Source organism: Squalius cephalus, assembly GCF_949319135.1.
Source record: "Squalius cephalus genome assembly, chromosome: 19".
Classification (NCBI taxonomy): domain Eukaryota; kingdom Metazoa; phylum Chordata; class Actinopteri; order Cypriniformes; family Leuciscidae; genus Squalius; species Squalius cephalus.
In genome coordinates this window covers 16,779,400-16,797,841 of record NC_137140.1, presented here as the reverse complement: position 1 = coordinate 16,797,841, position 18,442 = coordinate 16,779,400, and the positions used below count along the sequence as shown (strand labels likewise).

General features: G+C 37.6%; 4 protein-coding genes across 7 annotated transcripts; 3 read left to right on the top strand and 1 right to left on the bottom strand.

Annotated features, from left to right (window-relative positions):
- The first annotated feature begins 321 nt into the window (after positions 1–321).
- Positions 322–1,909, top strand: LOC307147362 (uncharacterized protein). The gene is made up of 5 exons (XM_079852065.1): positions 322–427; positions 660–842; positions 944–1,439; positions 1,529–1,695; positions 1,842–1,909. The coding sequence occupies exons 1-5, from the start codon at positions 328–330 to the stop codon at positions 1,874–1,876; spliced, it is 981 nt and encodes a 326-aa protein (XP_079708191.1). The 5' UTR covers positions 322–327; the 3' UTR covers positions 1,877–1,909.
- LOC307147366 (uncharacterized protein) lies at positions 1,558–5,966 on the bottom strand. Of its 2 annotated transcripts, XM_079852070.1 has the most exons (5): positions 5,468–5,746; positions 4,693–4,918; positions 4,109–4,187; positions 2,977–3,162; positions 1,986–2,158 (listed from the first exon to the last, which is right to left on the bottom strand). In XM_079852070.1, exons 1-5 carry the CDS (start codon positions 5,646–5,648, stop codon positions 2,081–2,083), a joined length of 750 nt encoding a protein of 249 aa, XP_079708196.1. In that variant the 5' UTR covers positions 5,649–5,746; the 3' UTR covers positions 1,986–2,080. The 2 variants fall into 2 exon arrangements, 1 of the variants encoding a protein (XP_079708196.1); XR_013819289.1 differs by lacking the exon at positions 4,693–4,918 and having other exon boundaries at positions 1,558–2,158; positions 5,468–5,966.
- Positions 5,967–6,042: 76 nt separating this feature from the next.
- On the top strand, positions 6,043–12,531 carry acbd4 (acyl-CoA binding domain containing 4). 2 transcript variants are annotated; one of them, XM_079850673.1, is made up of 11 exons: positions 6,043–6,255; positions 6,502–6,639; positions 6,851–6,971; positions 7,096–7,180; positions 8,343–8,463; positions 8,560–8,649; positions 8,952–9,040; positions 9,122–9,329; positions 10,964–11,151; positions 11,577–11,630; positions 11,774–12,531. In XM_079850673.1, the coding sequence occupies exons 2-11, from the start codon at positions 6,567–6,569 to the stop codon at positions 11,897–11,899; spliced, it is 1,155 nt and encodes a 384-aa protein (XP_079706799.1). In that variant the 5' UTR covers positions 6,043–6,255; positions 6,502–6,566; the 3' UTR covers positions 11,900–12,531. The 2 variants fall into 2 exon arrangements, with proteins under 2 accessions (XP_079706799.1, XP_079706798.1); XM_079850672.1 differs by having other exon boundaries at positions 10,964–11,178.
- A 1,411-nt stretch (positions 12,532–13,942) lies between these two features.
- On the top strand, positions 13,943–16,428 carry hexim1 (HEXIM P-TEFb complex subunit 1). 2 transcript variants are annotated; one of them, XM_079850668.1, is made up of 2 exons: positions 13,943–14,221; positions 14,443–16,428. In XM_079850668.1, the coding sequence occupies exon 2, from the start codon at positions 14,459–14,461 to the stop codon at positions 15,434–15,436; it is 978 nt and encodes a 325-aa protein (XP_079706794.1). In that variant the 5' UTR covers positions 13,943–14,221; positions 14,443–14,458; the 3' UTR covers positions 15,437–16,428. The 2 variants fall into 2 exon arrangements, with proteins under 2 accessions (XP_079706794.1, XP_079706795.1); XM_079850669.1 differs by having other exon boundaries at positions 14,070–14,226; positions 14,443–16,345.
- Positions 16,429–18,442: the final 2,014 nt, after the last annotated feature.

Here is an 18,442-nt window from a genome sequence, read left to right as displayed (position 1 = left end):
GTATAAGTAGGCGAATTGGGACTCAGCCTCGGTGTATTGGGTCCGGGCGTAGGACCCAAGCAATCCGATTGGCTCAATAGACCAACGCTACTTTTGCGTCATCGAAGGGCAACGCCCCTTTTTGGGGGAAAACAAACGGATTAACGGATTCCCCTGAGAACAGAACTCGCTCAACAGACATTTGAAATCTGTTTACTCCGGTAACTGAAGAACAAAAATAACATGCCCAAAAGTTGTTGCGTGGTGAGCTGCACCTCAAATGTTTGTAAAAACCCTGGTTTAAAATTTACACCTTTACCATGCCGAATAAAACAAGCGGAAAGAAGAATGTTATGGCTTCAGGCGATAAAGAGGGAAGCACCAGATGGAGGGTTATGGGACCCAAAGTCCCCTTACACATATGTATGTGGGAAACATTTCATAACAGGTAAGCCGATTATTTAATTCATCCCCTCAAAACTAACATGAAGTAGTGTAACTTACTTGCTAGTTAACGTTACTGGCTTTAATTTCGTTTCCATATCAACTAGCTGCTAAGCCAGTTAGTGCTAGATAGCATCTAGTTATGGCTAGGCAGCTAGGATACCGCCTAGTTTTCATATGCATGCTGTGTATTGAATGTATTGAAACGGTATTTTACAATGTTGAACCAATTCCAGGAAGCCATGTTAAAGAATCCCTGCACCCGGATTTTGTGCCCACAATATTTCCTCACCGTACTGTGGCAGACCCAAACCAGAAATTAAATAGGTATAAACACGCCAGGAAACGTGAGCAGACGTCACCCCTTCTCAAACGCAAGGTGGCAAAAACGACTGCTGTGAGCCCAGATCTACCTACAAGTAAGTTTAATGACATGCACTCGTTGAGATTTTATTAAGATGGTCAGGCTAAAGCTGGATTGGGGTTAGATGTGCGGGCTAAAGCAACTTCTTCTCATTAGTTCTCGATGAAGGCCATTGCCCAGCTGACAACGATTATGATGATGCTGACGATGTCCCTGATGAGATGCGTGAGTCAAGGAACTGCCTGTCATCTTATTCTGTGGAGGGAAATGATGGAAAGTGCCGACAGATGACTGGACTCAGCTGGACGATGTTTTTGAGCCTATTTACATTTCTTAATCAGTTCGTGAAGAGACGAGGCTCCATCTCCCTTCCACCACGGGACCAGCTGTTTATTACACTGATAAAACTACGTCAAAACCCATCCTTTTTTTTCTTAAGTCACGTTCTGAAAATGCCTCAAACAACTGTCAGGCAAATTTTTATCCGATGGCTTGACCTGATGTATGGGAAAATTTCCTTTTTAGTTCACTGGCCTGATAGGGAATGTTTTTCAATGATACCTCCAGAAATGAAGGCCCAGTTCCCACGACTCACAGCAATCATAGATTGTTTTGAAATCAGGACAGAGTACCCCAGCAACCTTAAAGCTAGGTGAGTGTCACAAGAAATGTCTTTACACACTCTCACATCCCATATTGAAATAAAAGGCTATGTCATTGCTATTATGTATCCTTTCTTAGAGCAAAATCATACTCTAACTACAAGAAATGGACAACAGTGAAATATTTAATAGCATGCAGTCCATCTGGCAGCATTACATTTTTGTCAAATGGATGGGGAGGAAGGGCCTCTGATGTGCATATTGTTCGACAGTCAGGATTCCTGTCCTCAGTGTACCATTCTCCAGGTGATCAGGTAAACTTGGAATTACGTGTATCTCAACTAACCACATGCATGTCATTTGATTAGGGTGTCATGTCACCACCCTCTGGTGAGAAAGCAGAACAAAGTAAATACAATGCAATATTATGGTGGATTTTTTTTTATCTCTAGATATTGGCAGACAGGGGGTTTACACTCCAGGATGACTTTGCCCTACTCGGTGTCGAGCTGATAACACCATCATTCACAAAAGGGAGGAAGCAGTTACCTGGGAGAGAGGTGGAAATGTCTCGTAGGAAGTCAAACATCCGGATTCATATTGGTAAGTAAATTATTATTTTATTATTGTAATGCCGTTTTATTTGAAAAGTCAATTTACAAAAGCGCTCCTTTTTTTGTTGTTGTCGTCCTTACAGAGCGGGTGATTGGTGTGCTGAAAGGTCGCTTTCACATCCTTGACGGTCCACTCCCTCGCTGTCTGGTTCAGTCTGCACGGGACAAAAACCAAGGGCAAGCAACAGTTGACAAACTTGTAAATGTTTGTGCAGCACTTGTAAACATGGCACAAAGTATTATTAAATAAATACTAAAATATGTTCTGGTTCAGTCTGCACGGGACAAAAACCAAGGGCAAGCAACAGTTAACAAACGTGTAAATGTTTGTGCAGCACTTGTTTTTATATATATATATATATATATATATATATATATATACTTAAAGGGATAGTTCACCCAAAAATGAAAATTCTGTCATCGTTTATTCACCCTCAAGTTGTTCCAAACTTGTATGAGTTTCTTTGTTCTGCTGAACACAAAGGAAGATATTTGGAAGAATGTTTGTAACCAAACAGATCTCGGTCCCCATTGACTACCATAGTATACATTTTTTCCTACTATGGAAGTCAATGGGAACCAAGATCTGTTTGGTTACAAACATTCTTCCAAATATCTTCCTTTGTGTTCAGCAGAACAAAGAAACTCATACAAGTTTGGAACAACTTTAGGGTGGGTAAACGATGACAGAATTTTCATTTTTGAGTGAACAATCCCTTTAAAGTAGTATTTATTGTTATTTGTACATTTTTGTTATGTCTGGTTTTCAAACCCTTGTGAGGGTAAAATTGGTTTATCACACTTCTTTTGTATATATATATTTTTATTTCAAGAACAAATACTATTATTCGTACAGAGATTGTGCAGCACTTGTAAACATGTCACAAAGTATTATTCAATAAATACTAAAATATGTTCAATAGTGTCTCTATTTTTTTATAGATTATTTAAAAAAGATTATTATTTTTCTCACCTCACTTTGTAGCACTGTTGTCATCAATCGTGGGTGGATGTGTTTTGCCCAAAATCTGCTGATCACGTCCACCATTCCGTGAATGAATTCATCATCTTTTAAGATTCTAAAGATGGTGGTCTGCTGTGGGGTCCAAGTAACAAAGTCTGCATACTGTGCTGCACACACAAACATTTGCAGCTGAACCTTTTGCAAGGAGGAAGAGGGAAAGGAAGTATTATTAAAATGTGCCTACAGTATTTGTTAAAGAATGTCACAATTCTGTTGACAGCTACTGATTTCTTTGTGTATAGCTTTGCCTTTGCAGAGTAAACTGTACCTGAGTGTAGTAAGCATGGTTGGGCTTCAAAGAAAACAATGTGGAAAGGTGCCCTTTCTCATCATCTGTCCAGCTAACTGACTGCTGACCTGCCCACTTATACGGACACTTTGCCTCCACCACTCCCTTGCCGCAACAATCACATGACACATAGGCGTCACATGATACACCAAAGTATGGTCTTTCATGGCTGATTCTAAAGCCTGATCTGTCCACTCTTAATCCTTCATGCACTTTGCATACATCTTCAGTTGTCAATATGTTGGTAGATAATTGGTCAGTGGCTGGGCCAATGCCCAGTGCATATTTGTAGGTCTCTAGGGCATGTTTTTCATTGTCTCTTCCCCACTTAAGGTAAGGACTATTTATGTTTTTAGCCTCTGACATGATTGTTCTGATTACAGTGTTTGAGGGTTTCTCTTGGTTAGTGTGAAGAACAGTGTGAGCAAATGAGCTGGTGATTCTTCCTACTCGGTGCCTGCGCCAGGCCTTACAGGCTGCCTGCATTACAGTCTCTGCCTCCACTCTGTCTGCCTCTTCCTTGGTAAAGGTTAGTGTTTCAAACCACGAGGAGTGGTGTGGTGTGGAGCCTGCATATTTACTGAAAGTACTCAGCACCACAGGACATTCACCTGTCTCGTCTAGCATTTGTAAAAATTGTGCCTGTTGGCTTGCTGAGGCTTTGGGGATGGGTCTTTTGACCTTGCCTATGACTCTCCTGCCACTGCCTCCAAAATCTATTGAGCGGATTTCTGATGGCTCAACCTTTTTTGTAGAAACAGCGTTCCATTGACAGGCTATACTGGTACTTACAGTGGTGGTGATGCCCAGGCGGACTGAAGCTTCCAATTTATACAGAACTGCACCCACATGGGAACAGCTTTCCCCTAGTCTTGAGTAAAAAACAAAAAAGACAGTGTCAATTCCACGAAAACATGAGCACAAGTCAACCACTTTTTTTTTCCTACCCTACAAAACAAAAAGGCAGTAACTGTATTTTTGGTCAAAAATGAATTATCATTTTCATGACATTCAAGGCATCCTTTGTTATGTGACAAAACATCTTATCTCAAATGTGTGTCGTTTTGGAGAAAATGGTAATAGTTTTAGGAGAATCTGTAGTTACTGCCTTTTTCCTTGGTATGGTGCCACGTTTTTGGTAAGTAATACAAAGCAAGAATACAGTAACTGCAAAATAGGGGTAAAATATCAAATTAAATATGAGGATTGATATATACAAAGAATAAGCTAATATAAAGTAACAAAACAGCCACATGTCCAATAATCTACCTACAACTACTTAAGCTGGATGACAGGATAACTTTAAAGTAATTTTTCTCAGTTCTGCACTCTGCGTAGTTACTGCCTTTTTGCTTTGTAGGGTATGGATCTCTTACCCTGCCATGCAGTCGCAGTGAGCTGCTCTAACTTTGCCACTATTTTCCACAGCTACCCAGGTGTTGTGGGGCTTGTTAGTCACCCTCCAAGAAGGTTTAACACTGCTTTTGAAAACAAAGCACTTGTCTGTTTTTATGTGTAAAACAGCCTGGACCCAACCACTGACGAAAAACTTATGGGCCTCCAGGGACCTTTTGTTTTTCATTGTTTCCGATGTGTACAGGCCTGTCAGACACAAACAGTTACATAGCCTACATTGTTTATCATTTCTGACTATAGTGGTGTCTGCTCTATCAAGATTAGCACTAGGCCTATATGACTTTTCGACGACCACTGCTCTGGGCTAACGTTATATGTAACAACACGAACGGCAGTAGATCAAGCCTTCTAGGCTAGATAGTCTAGCTAGCGTAATGTCACAAAATCCAATTTGACAGCCCTATACATACATAACATACATTGGTCCCATATATATTTTACCGTACTAGGTAAACCTTTTTACAACTTTCAAAGTCTTAGCACTTTCTAGACACAAGCAGAAACCAGCTAAGTCCACTTTAGTCCTAGCCTGCCACTATTTCAACAGTAAAATCAGTTAACAGCCAAGCATAGTGAGAGCTAATCACGTAACTTATCTGCTAGCAGCTAACTATGTCAATAGCTTAAATCAAGTGAAATATGATCCAAGTAAACCACCGACTCCTCTTGACATGGCCTCATCGTCTAGTTTGTCATACTGTGAGTGTGTTAATGACAGAAAAATAGGCTACTTACTTGGTGATTCCACGAGATAGTGGTAGACGTCTGAGTAGTCCACATTTGGCCACTGCGTGGGGTCATTAATCCAGTTTTCGACCATTTCAAAGGGACACATCTTTAACCCCGTATCCAGTAGCTTCTTTAAATACCGCTCGCGGTCCTCGGTCGGCAAAGAGTGTGTGTATGTTTGTGCCATGTTTTTGTGTGTATGTTTTTGCTATCAAGAAACTTCAAACTTTGCAGATCTAGAGCGAGTTCTGTTCACAGGGGAATCCGTTTGTTTTCCCCCAAAAAGGGGCGTTGCCCTTCGATGACGCAAAAGTAGCGTTGGTCTATACCTCAGCAGTTTTACATCAAGCTGCGACTTTCTTGACTTTAAAATGTATCTTTTAAATTGACAAACATCATATGTGTAAATCAGGGCACAATTCAAACGAGATCAAAATATTTGTTGTCTCTCGCCATTGACTCCCATACAATATTTTTCCGAAATAAGGTCCCATGGTGGTCGACCGGAAGGGGAGGGACTTAGGCTCTCTATTGGCTCTCGTTTTGTTACAGAGACCAATCATCACCCTGAATACTCCATTACGTGACAGAACCAGGAAGTGAACTCCTGGTCGAAATTCCAAAAGTTGAACGATCCATTTATTAAAGAACAGAAGCATACAGTACTCAAACTGATTGTACATGGAAAGCGTGCACCGCTTTTATAAACTCTGTTTCCAACGTGACCGGTCGTTAATATTGTTTGTATTACAGTTATAGTGTTCGGGTGTTATGGCAGCAGCAGTACAGGGCAGGTGAGTAGAACCTAGCTAACTCTGCTTGACCTCCTGGCTAATAACCTGAAATCAGAGAGGGCAGAAAATCTAAGTAATCGGGACGACTAAAAATAATTATATTAATTAAATTAGGGGCTGTTAATTTCATAACCTTTTTTAAAGTGTCGTCCATGTAATCCGAGAGCACAATTTCTTCCGAAACTTGATATCTGATCATTGTTTAGAATGGCAGAATGACACATTTGTCACCAATATAATTTACAGGTTGTCCAGTTAATGCACATGCGACAGCAGGAGTGTGTGAAAGATAGAGACCGTATGATATTGCAATGTCAGAGACTGAGGACTGTCAAAGACGCTTTCAGACGGCTATCGACGTCATTCAAGCCCTGCCCAAAAATGGTAGCTTTTGACAAAAATGACATTATTGTACATAACAGTGATTATGTCATTCAACATGACATCATCTTATTGTAGAAGATGTAAAACTTGCACTGCTTGTAATTGCAAACATTTCTGTAAGTTATAAATATGAGTCCACCACATCACACTGATTCACATTATTTGTAGCAGCACGTGACACCTATGGTGAATTTAAATTGCACTTGTACAGGTTCCTACAGACCCTCTTATGAAGTGATGCTGCGGTTTTATGGCCTGTACAAACAGGCAGTCAGTGGCCCATGTACAGCGCCACGCCCTGGATTCTGGGACCCTATAGGCCGTTACAAATGGTAAAGTTTTAACCAATTTTGAACATCAAGTTCCATAATGTGCCTAATTAAAGTACATGTGATGAGAGCTGTTTAAAGGACTGTTTAAAAACTTTAACACAATGTTTTCCTGGTCTTGTGTCAGGGATGCTTGGAATCAGCTGGGAGACATGAGTCGAGAGACTGCCATGGCTGCATATGTGGATGAAATGAAGAAAGTTGCACAAGAGGTGTGAGAGCTTCATTGAAACCTCATAAATCCATAAAGCAACTTCAGGGAAAAGAAAGTATTGGAAAATGTTCTCTAAATCATGTCGCTGTAGATTACATGCAAATTTGTGTTCAGAGCGGCCAAGCAAATAATTTGTTTCCATTTAAATTATATATATATATATATATATATATATAGTACCAGTCAAAAGTTTGGAAACATTACTATTTTTAATGTTTTTGAAAGAAGTCTCTTATGCTCATCAAGCCTGCAGTTAAAAAAACAAAAAAAACCCAGTAATATTATGAAATATTATTACAATTTAAAATAATGGTTCTCTTTTTTAATATACTTTAAAATGTAATTTATTTTTGTGATGCAAAGCTGAATTTTCATCAGCAAGTACTCCAGTCTTTGGTGTCTTATGATCCTTCAGAAATCATTCTAATATGATGATTTGATACTCAGTTATTATCAATGATGGAAACAGTTGTGCTGTTTAATATATTTTTTTGGAATACTTTTTTCAGGATTCATTGATGAGTAAAACGTTAACAGCATTTATTCATAAAAACAGCATTTATTCAAAATAAAAACATTTCTAACAATATAAATCGTTACCATCACCTTTTATCAATTTAACGCATCCTTGTTGAATTAAAGTACTAATTTCTTTAAAAAAAAAAATAGTTGTTGTTCCCAAACTTTTGAACGGTAGTGTATATTGTTACAAAAGATTTCTATTCTAAATAAATACAGTTCTTTTTAACTTTGTATTCATCAAATAATCCTGAAAAAAGTATCTCAGGTTATAAAAAAAATATTAAGCAGCACAACTGTTTCCAACATTGATCATAAATCATCATATTAGAATGATTTCTGAAGGATCATAAGACACCAAAGACTGGAGTACTTGCTGATGAAAATTCAGCTTTGCATCACAAAAATAAATTACATTTTAAAGTATATTAAAAAAGAGAACCATTATTTTAAATTGTAATAATATTTCATAATATTACTGTTGTTTTTTTTGTTTTTTGTTTTTTAACTGCAGGCTTGATGAGCATAAGATACTTCTTTCAAAAACATTAAAAATAGTAATGTTTCCAAACTTTTGACTGGTACTGTATATATATATATATTTATTTATTTAGTTATTTAGTTATATATATCACTAACAGGTAATAGACAACATGCAAATCAATGAGAAGACTGCATCCTTTCTCCACTATTTTGAACCTCTCTATCATGTCATTCATGATATGCCTAGACCTCCAGAGGCAGTTTTATCTCTCAGATCAGGTGTGAATTATTATTATTATTATTATTATTATTATTATTGTAAAATACTATGAGTTCTGTGTGATAAACCTATGATTTTGGTGTTCATTTCAAAAGATGTAAATACCAAAGAAACAATTGTTGGTTTGGCTGAACATGATGTGGAGAGGGCAACTCAAGAGCCTGCTCTTCAACTGGAGGACACAGGTAGTGGATTGGTTATCTATAAATGTTGGATATCTATCCAGAAAATTTTGGAGTCCACCAAAACAATCTTTTTCACAAACAAAAGGCTTGTACAAACAAATACTTGCAATTTTACTTTTTTACTTTATATTATATTATATGATATTGGAGCCTACTATGGCTGAAATGCACCAGTCTTGATCACTATCCAGACATGTCTGACCACAGTTGCTTTTCAAACATTGACAGTTGCATATGTAATAAATTATGCTAAGATTGTGTGTGCTTAATTTCTTCTCTTTCATCGCTGTATATGTGTGTAGAGCCACTTCTGTCTGAGGGTCAGGGGCCAACTAGTGACTCAGAGAGTGAAGTCTTCTGTGACTCATTGGAACAGCTGGACACTATAAGGGTCTGAAATTTGATTAAATTGAATTAAAATGTATGTGATGATATATGTCCTACGTATTGTACACTTTTTATGCCATTACAGCTTGCTGCAATGCCAGGTGGTAATTCCAGTTTCCAGAATGGGCATGCACAGACTGAAACCTCTAAAATCCAGGAGCATCATTACAGCCCTCTCTCTCAGATGGGTGTTGGACATGGTGGTGAGGGGGCAGAAAATAGGCATGGTCCTCCCATGAGGAGGAGGACCACAGAAAGACAAGAAATGCAGCAGGACAGGAGGGGTCCTTCTGGTGAGATTAATCTGGATTTTTAATTAAACATTATAAACCACAACCCCAGTCGTCTCTGGGTTCCTCAGGTCACTATTATAAGTGACCCCATATAACAATATTTCAGGTAAATTTGGGAAATTGTGTTTAAAATATCCAAACACCTGGGGTCTCATTTATAAAACTGCGTAGGATCCTTACTAAAAGTGTACGTGCGCCCGAAAGGCAAAAAATATTCAGACTTATAAAACCGTTCGTACGCCAGAACCTGCGCAGAATTCACTTTATAAATCCCAGTCAGCGGAAGATTGTGCGCACATGCGTCTCCACCCTAAATAGCATATATGGAGCTTACAACGCCTAGTTTTACTATGCAGATCCTCATCTGCATATCATTTGCATATGATTATTCATCCATGTGATAACGTTTAACGGTACAAGACACATTACATTAATAAAAATCATGTAGTTGCCTATCCTTGCCTAGTTTTTGAATACATAAATCAAATAGTGTAAAATACATTTCAGAGCAAGTTTTTGTCAATCTTTTCCACTGGCCGAATTGTATTTTTAATTGATTTATATTTTTAATGGAAACAGATAGGCCTTGGGCATTATTTGCACGAAACTATTTTCTCAGACAATCTGGTATTATCATGATAAGCAATTATCTCTGTGGTTAAAACATTAAAACACAGGAAAGTGTTAAAAAACATCGCATCCACAACAAATATTTCTATTATTGATTGAATATAAAAAATGTTGTAACTTCTCAGTAATGATTTCATGTTTAAGTGTTTAACTCCATTAATTTGAATGGCATATTTAATCTAAATGTTTATATCAGAAGTAAAACATAGTTTAAATCATTATTTTATTTATTTAAACTGTTATTTGCGTCAGTTTCACTAAACGGCCCAACGTGCTCGCTGGCGCGGACATTTAAGAAGGGATGGATATTTGCTTCAAGTGTTAGGCTTGGTGAGTGAAATTATATTTGTATTATCTTTCTGTATATGTTTAATTTTCTTTAGATTTTCTGTCTAAAAGTGACCAAAAAGACATTTAACTCCAGCTCACCATCGGTGTCACCAAACTGCTCCATCTCCAAAACGTTCGTACGCATGGGTCAGAGTTTGCGTGCAGGTGCGCAAATTTTCCTGTCAAGTTTGTTATTATAAATCACAACTTATGCGTCGGAAGTGGCGTACGCCTCTTTCAGGGCCTGTATTGTGCGTATGTAACAGTTATAAATGAGGCCCCTGATCCCCACACTAGCACTACTGTTCAAAAGTTTGGTCAGTAAGATTTGTTAAAAAAAATTTAAATGCACCAAGCAAGGCTGTAATGTTGTGAAATATTCTTACAATTAAAATTATATAAATGAAATGTATTCCTGTGTTTACAAAGCTGTATTTTCAGAAGCCTTAACTCCAGTCTTCAATGTCTCATGATCCTTCAGAAATCAGTCTAATATGCTGATTTGGTGCTCAAGAAATAAAATGGTCTCAGGTCTGAAGCAGAATTCACTCAAATTATCTTGACCACATAATTAGTGCAGATGAACGTTTGGATGTTGTCCCCAATATTGAAACCATGTTAAAGATAAAAAGCTAAACAAAAAAACATTATGTATGCATATGTTTTTGTTCCAGGTTATATGTCTCACCGCATTGCCAGATGGCCGGAGCGGCTCTCTTCAGGGGCTGGTTCAGGGCGAGGGGGCGGAGACGATTCTAAAGGTGGGCCTTACGGGCTACAGGACGGCCAGGTGCAGCAGCAGATCATTCTTGCCTTACAGCAACTCAGAGAGGCCATGCAGAGTGTCATGGAGCGACTAGAGGTAGTTGAAGGTCTTGCAACTGCAAATGTAAGATAGCTTAATAAAATAAAAACCAAAAATGTGCATGCTATATTTGTCAAAATTGAGCAGTCAAAGAATAGAGACAGGATGCTGCATGATTTAATTTAGTTAATATGAATTTGAATATAAAAATCAAAGTTTTAAGAATTTAAAAATGGCTTAAATATAAAAAATGTTGATCACCATAAGTATTCATCATAACTGCTGTCATATATGTTGTGCTACTTTAAATGTCATGATACATCTTTTTAATTTGTTCTGAAAAGTATTTTCTGCATTAATCTTTTAGTTTTACCACAAGTTTTTTTTTTTTTTTTTTTTTGGATGAGTGAATCAAAATTAACTCCATGATTTGACATGTATCTTTGTTTTTATTTTATCTGCATCTGTATATTTATTTTAAGGCTCAAAATTCACAATGGAGATCCCATTTACAATTCACAGCTGCAGAGGATGAGGTAAAACTTCTGACAGACTTGAGCATCAGTCTCGAGAAGGAATTAATGCTTGTCACTGCCTCTCAATCATACAGTATGTATTTTGATCAAATACATGTGGAAAAGAAAATTCTTCAATATTTTAATTTCTGTTTTGCTGACAGGAGAAATGGTGGCCATTTGACTTCTCTGGACGCACATTGCTGCTGTTGTTGGTGTGGCCTTTTGTGACTCAGGGCTTTATGTTTTTGTTGAGACGGAAGAAGAGAAAGATTCATGTGTGCATATAAATTTACTGTACTGAGTAGAAATTAAAGTAACAGTCAAGCTAAAGAATGATCATAATTGTGACCTGGTGTATAACGAAGTATAGCACTTGTTTGTTAGCGTCAGGTGTAGAGGAAATGTTCTAACCTCATATCTCTGAAATGTGATCATTTAATCTTGTATGAACAAGATGAGTGCAGTTCTGGAGTCCAGGAGCTGATTATGTTATTAAATGTTCATTATGTGTTCCATGTAATGCTGGTTAAATGTAGCTGTGTGCAGAGACTGTCAATAATGATATCCGTTCTCTGGTATTTTGAAAATAAGTCATGTTAATTAGTATGTCTATGTTGATGGTTGAAAATGTAAATGCCTTCTGCACCACAAAGGAGTACAGACCTGCTGATCATACTTGCAGAATGCAGACAGTGGCCTTTGCGTGGGGAACATAACATGCACAGATTCAGAAGCTGTCACTCTGATGATAAAAGGACCAGCAATACAATATCTTAAACCAGATTTTTATTTGTTTTACAATGAGAGGATACAAATAAATGCAAAAAAAAAAAAAAAAAAAAAAAAACAGTTGCATTGTGTATAATATAATGATCGTCCATTTTTCATTTCAATTAAACGTTAGATTTCGACAGAACCTATATTTGCTGGGTTGTTATCTTTTGTGTAGCTGCAACTCAGTTGAGTTTGAATGGGTAGCCCACTAGATGCATTTAGTAATATATAGGTGAGTAGATTCAAACTAAATTAAGTTCTTTAGGAACTAACATCGTTTTATGTTAGATGCCGTCATCTAGGTCAAATTCACTTACAGCCCCATTGTCTCCGTGCAATTATAGCAAATATCGGGATTCTTCCATTCGTTCTGTGGTTTGCGTTCTTAAAACAAATGCCTTCTGTGTGAAATACGACCATTTCTTAGCACTACTAATGTGTTTGGAGTTGTGCTTTTACTCTCTTTTGACTGAAACGTTTTTTTTTTTAAAAAAACGTAAAAATGATATCAAACTGTTCTGTTTTGGTTTGTTGTTTTTTTAAACACAAGCCAGACAGCTTGCTAACTTCCCTAGCACAAATTAATTTGTGAGCGAGGGAGCCAACAATGGGGTTTAATTTCTTAAACCTACGCATTTCCATATGTTAAGAGACAATGCATTGGTGTCTTTTAAAATTACTTCTTAGGCAATATCGTGAAAGTGTACATCTAATCTGCTCTTCAATATACTAGTAAGCTTTGCCAGCTAGCTTGTAGCTAAATCCAACTGTTATTATGTCTGGCAGAGACAGGGACTTCTAAATATTTAAGTGTCTATATATGAAATGTATGGTCGAACTAAGTAGAGAGGACTTATTTTTTTTTACCAGTTTGCTTGTGCTAACTTATTCATGTTAATCTAGACTCCATTAGCAGCTACCCAGCTAGCTGGTTAGCGAACATATTGCTAAACAATCGCTTCATCGTTAGAGATCAATACACGTAACAACGCCACGACGTTTTATATTTTGTGTTGTGATGTGACATTTCACTTGAACAAGGGAAAAATAACTTTAGTCGTTATAAATTGCAAGTTCGTCATCACCGTGAACACAATCGTTACTCTTCACATTGAATTGTAAGATACTGCTGTTAAAAGAACTACTTTATGCGTGAGGGGTGATCAATCCTCACAAGGGCGCAGGGTGTGGGTTTAATTGTCAAGGTAGAGATGTAAAATAAACAAACGCGATGGAATACACTATCATTGTGTGCTTTATACATACAAAATGGCATCAACACACTCTGTAGTATTATGTCTTTGTAAATCGGTGAAAGTTGAATGTGTCGTAGAATGAGGCGTATGTTTCTACCCGCTTCGGACACGCTTGGTAGAGTCCACTAGAGTGGCCGGGACAGCTTTCTTTTTGATTGACAACAAATTCCACCAATCAGAATGCTTCCATGGTTCAGCGAGTGCACAAAAAACTTTTTATCCAATGAAAATTGCGAGTGGGCGTAACCTGCTCAGGACCGAAAACAGTTGTTGAATTGTGGGTAATGCATTTTTTGGGTCAGAGATAATGTATGTGTCAATGCCTAGCGGGACTTCAAGTCCCACAAAGCAGGAAAAAAACTGGAGGATTGGCCGCATGCGCCTTTACGTGGGGGAGGTAATAAATTCACAAGCCCCACAGTTCCCCGTAGCAGAAGCGAATTGGAGTTTGCATTGGAGGGAAATGTTCTCATACCCGTCGAGAAACCAAGTCAATAGTAGAGGCAGAGGGAACGAAAAGAGTTAACATTAACAGTCTTAGGTAGCATAATAACTCAAATACGAGATTTGAGTTGAACGGTAAGGTACCTCAAATTTTACTTATGCGAGTTTGTTAATGCTGTTTATTATGTATGTTAAAAATCGTTCACTTTTTGAGTAAACATTTCCCCTTTGTCCCCAGTGTTTTGGTGGGTTGTTTTCAATGGCAGTATTTATGAAGTTGATTTCAATTCCATATCTCAGTTTAACAAAGGAGGGTTTCCCTCATCTCACTGATCACAAACTTGTATCTCCTTCAGGTGGGAGTGTACAGTTATGGAGCTTATTAAAGAAGAAACTGTACCGGAGGATGACAGCAGAGGGCGACAGAGAGATGGTTTGACAAGTGTCGTCCCCTCGAAACAAGTGCAAAGAAATCAACTGGAGATCTGTCCGGGTCTGGTGTCTGGAGATGTACATCCTATGTGCCGCGGCCGGGATAGGAGCGATCCGGAGCCCAAGACTGGCGACGCAGCAAGTGACGACGGGTTTCCTGTGGACAAAACAAGTAATAAGAGAGACTCCGATTGCACGAGTCTAAACACAGAGGGGCTGTCAGATGGCCGCCAGGGCAAGAAGAAACACAGACGGCGACCCTCCAAAAAAAAGCGCCGCTGGAAGCCTTACTTCAAATTAACCTGGGAGGAAAAGAAAGAGCTGGATGAACGCGAGACTGCGCGGGCGTCGCGGGTGCGTGCCGAAATGTTCGCCAAAGGTCTCCCCGTCGCCCCATACAACACCACCCAGTTCCTGATGGAGGAACACGACCGAGAAGAACCTGACCTCAACACGGAGCTTGTCGGCCGAAAAACCGGGGCTATCCGCTCCGATGACACGGCCAGTGAGGATGAGAATTTCGAGGCCGAAGAGGAAGACGAGGAGGAAGGGGCCGGCGGCGGCGGCGGCGAAGGGAGCGACGGAATGGGCAGACCCGGGCACGCAGGCGGGGAGTTTTTGCAGAGAGACTTCTCTGAGACCTATGAGAGGTACCACGTCGAGACTCTCCAAAATATGTCCAAACAAGAACTGGTTAGGGAATACCTGGAGCTGGAGAAGTGCATGTCGCGGTTAGAGGAGGAGAACAACTGGCTTCGCCACGTCCGGAGAAATCCCGAGTCCCCTGCTGACGGCACTGGCGCCCAGCGCGTGCGGGAGCTCGAGATTGAGGTGGAGAGACTGAGAGCCGAGAACGAGTTATTACTCAAAACCCCCAAAAGTAAAGGGCCAGGACTCAATCTGTCTCAGTCGAGCTGAATCGATGTTTCATTTCCGTTTTACAAGTCAAATCGTTTCACTGTCTTGGTGTAAACAGCATCTCTATGGTAGCTAAAACCCTCTCAGCCTATGCCATCTGAAGGTAATGTTTTTCTGACAGAAAATTGTATTAAAATCTTTCGTGCGGACCCACATATTTGGTCAATCTACAGTAATGTATGTTAGTCGTTTGTACGATTAAATTGACTTAAAGAATAGCTTGCAATGCTTTTCATGTTATGTAAAAACAAGTTTTTGCCATGACGTCACAATCAAATCTCGGTTAGTTTCGGGTGTTTTGTTATTTTACCATAATTGTTGAATGTTTGAAAGCGCCTTTCATTCAGAAACAGAGCAAACATGCAGCGTTTCAGATTCATATTTAATGGCGCATATGCTTCAGTGTGTTAATGCATGACAAGACAGTATGTTGTAAACAGTGGAAAGCCATTAATGGTGTTTTGCCCAAATATATTGTCGATTAAATTATTTCACGTTTTAGTTCTAATTTTATTTCTTTATGTTGCCGTTATATTTTCTTTAGATTAGTCTTTAGATTATAAAAAATCATATGCATTTCAGAGAATTCCATTGACACCCCTTTATGTGGACAAACCAATAATAATATAATGTTGAAAAAGGAGGCGCTACATTTTTAAAAAAAATGTCAACAAGCAACCAAATGTAAAATGTACTTGCATTTTTAAAATTCTATTTAAAACCCTGAAACCAAAAAAAAAAAAAAAAAAAAAAACCTTTTATTTACAGGCCTGGAACAGTATGCTTAATGATATTTTTTTTTTTTTTTTTTTTATGAATATTTTACAGATACTCTATTTTTTTGTTCTTACATTTTTTTAATTTACAGATATTTAAACATGAAAAAAATCTTGAAAAAGTGGATTTATTTTTAGGAAAAAAAAAAAAAAGAGGGAGAAAAAAAATCTTTGCTTGAAAACGAAATTAGTATGACCATGAGATTCAGAAGGCTGAAAAATTAAGAAAATGTGAACAAATGCAGTTGGGTCCCAAGGACTTAGATCCCTTTTCTAGTACACTTACTCATTTAGTTCTAAAATGTTTCATTGGTTTTTTTAATTCTTTTTTTTTATTTTTATTTTTTTACTAAAATTCAGTAATCATTATCAACTGCAGAGTCATGGATATTCGTTGGTCAGAAGATGTGATCTGGTATTTTCTCAAATATCTTTTGTGTAATTTTCACAGAACCTACCCATGTTTAGAAACATGCAATACTGTTCAAAAGTTTAGGGTCGGTAAGATTCAATGTTTTTGAAATGAGTCTCTTATGCTGACTAAGGATTCAATTGTTTGAAGAAAAATACAGCAAAAAAAACCCCCACAAGATTGTGAAATATATTAAAATATAAAATGTTTATTTAAATTGTAGTAATGTTTTAAAATGTTATTTATTTCTGCAATGGCAAAACTAAATTTTCTGCAGTCTCTTGATCCTTCAGAAATCATTCTAACATGCTGATTTGCTGGCTCAAGAAACATATCTTAGTATCTGTGTTGAAAACAGTTGTGCTGCTTATTCTGGGAAAAACTGATAAAAAAAGGTTTTTTTTTAGGATTCTTTGAAAAGTTGAAAAGAATAGCATTTGAAATACAAGCTTTAAGAACATTATAAATTAAATTTCTTTGTCTCTTTTGATTAATATTATGCTTCCTTGCTGAATAAAAGTATTCATCTTTTTTTTTTTTTTTTTAAATCCTACTGACCCCAGACTTATGAACAGTAGTGTATGTTTTACCTTTTTTAACTTGGTGTACAACACTCAGTCTGAGCATTATAAGTTGGCTGTAGCGATATTCGTTTTTCTGTGTGAAATAGAAAGTTAAAAAGAACAGCATTTATTTGAAATGCAAACCTTTTAGAACATTATAAATTAAATGCCTTTGTCTCTTTGATTAATATTATGCTTCCTTGCTGAATAAAAAAAAAAAAAAAAAAAACCTACTGACCAAAACTTTTGAACCAAACTTTTGAACGGTAGTATTTTAGCTACTTTTTTAAAAATTTTATACTCATTAATGTACAACATGGATCCCACAGAGAAACAAGGCATTCTTTATATAACAGCACAAAGATAAACCAGTATACTGACTTGCACAATAGGAAACAATTAAAAACAAATCATATTATATTTATCATTTGTACACTGATGTTAACTTGGCAAGGCTTTGAACATTTGTTGCAAAAGTTGGTCCACACATTCACCCATATACTATATGTACATGCACAGGGAAGTAAAAACAAATGTGATGTTCACAGTATACATTAACTCAAGATATTAAGTTGACACACTTCCTGGTCACAAAAAATTAATTTCACAGGTGTATCAAAGCCATCATGGAGCAAAACATGCTAAAAATAGGAAGTAGAGGAAAGAGCACAGTGAGTTGGTTATTCAAGGATAATCGCTAATATATCTTGTTTTGACATCAATCTGCAGTTCTGTCAATGCAGCTTTTATTGCATTGGAAAACTGTTAAAGGGCAGGTATTGGTTTTTGCAAGGGGGGAGAACAATTCCACACCGCAATCTGTTTTAAGGAACTAGTTTGAAGGCAGTTTAATATCTTTATTATGGATATGTACTATAGATGTCTTGTTACACTGCTCTCTGGAATACCGGTACTTGATTATGATAGGTCAATAGTGCAAGTGCACGAGTGCAATTCTAAACACAATAAGCCAAAAAGTATTTAGCCCCCTTCCACTCTCATGAAGCACTGTGAATGAAGTAATTAATTAATTCTCCCTTTGCTTTCAAACTACTTAAATATTTGTGTGTGAGGGATGGGCAACTTCGATCTGGAGGGCAGGTGTTCTGCAGAGTCTAGTTCCAAACTTTCATCCCTAATCAAACATAAAATGTACCCGTCAAAAATTTGGAAACATTACTATATATATAGAGAGAGAGAGAGAGAGAGAGAGTAATGTTCCCAAATTTTTGTCGGGTACATTTTATGTTTGATT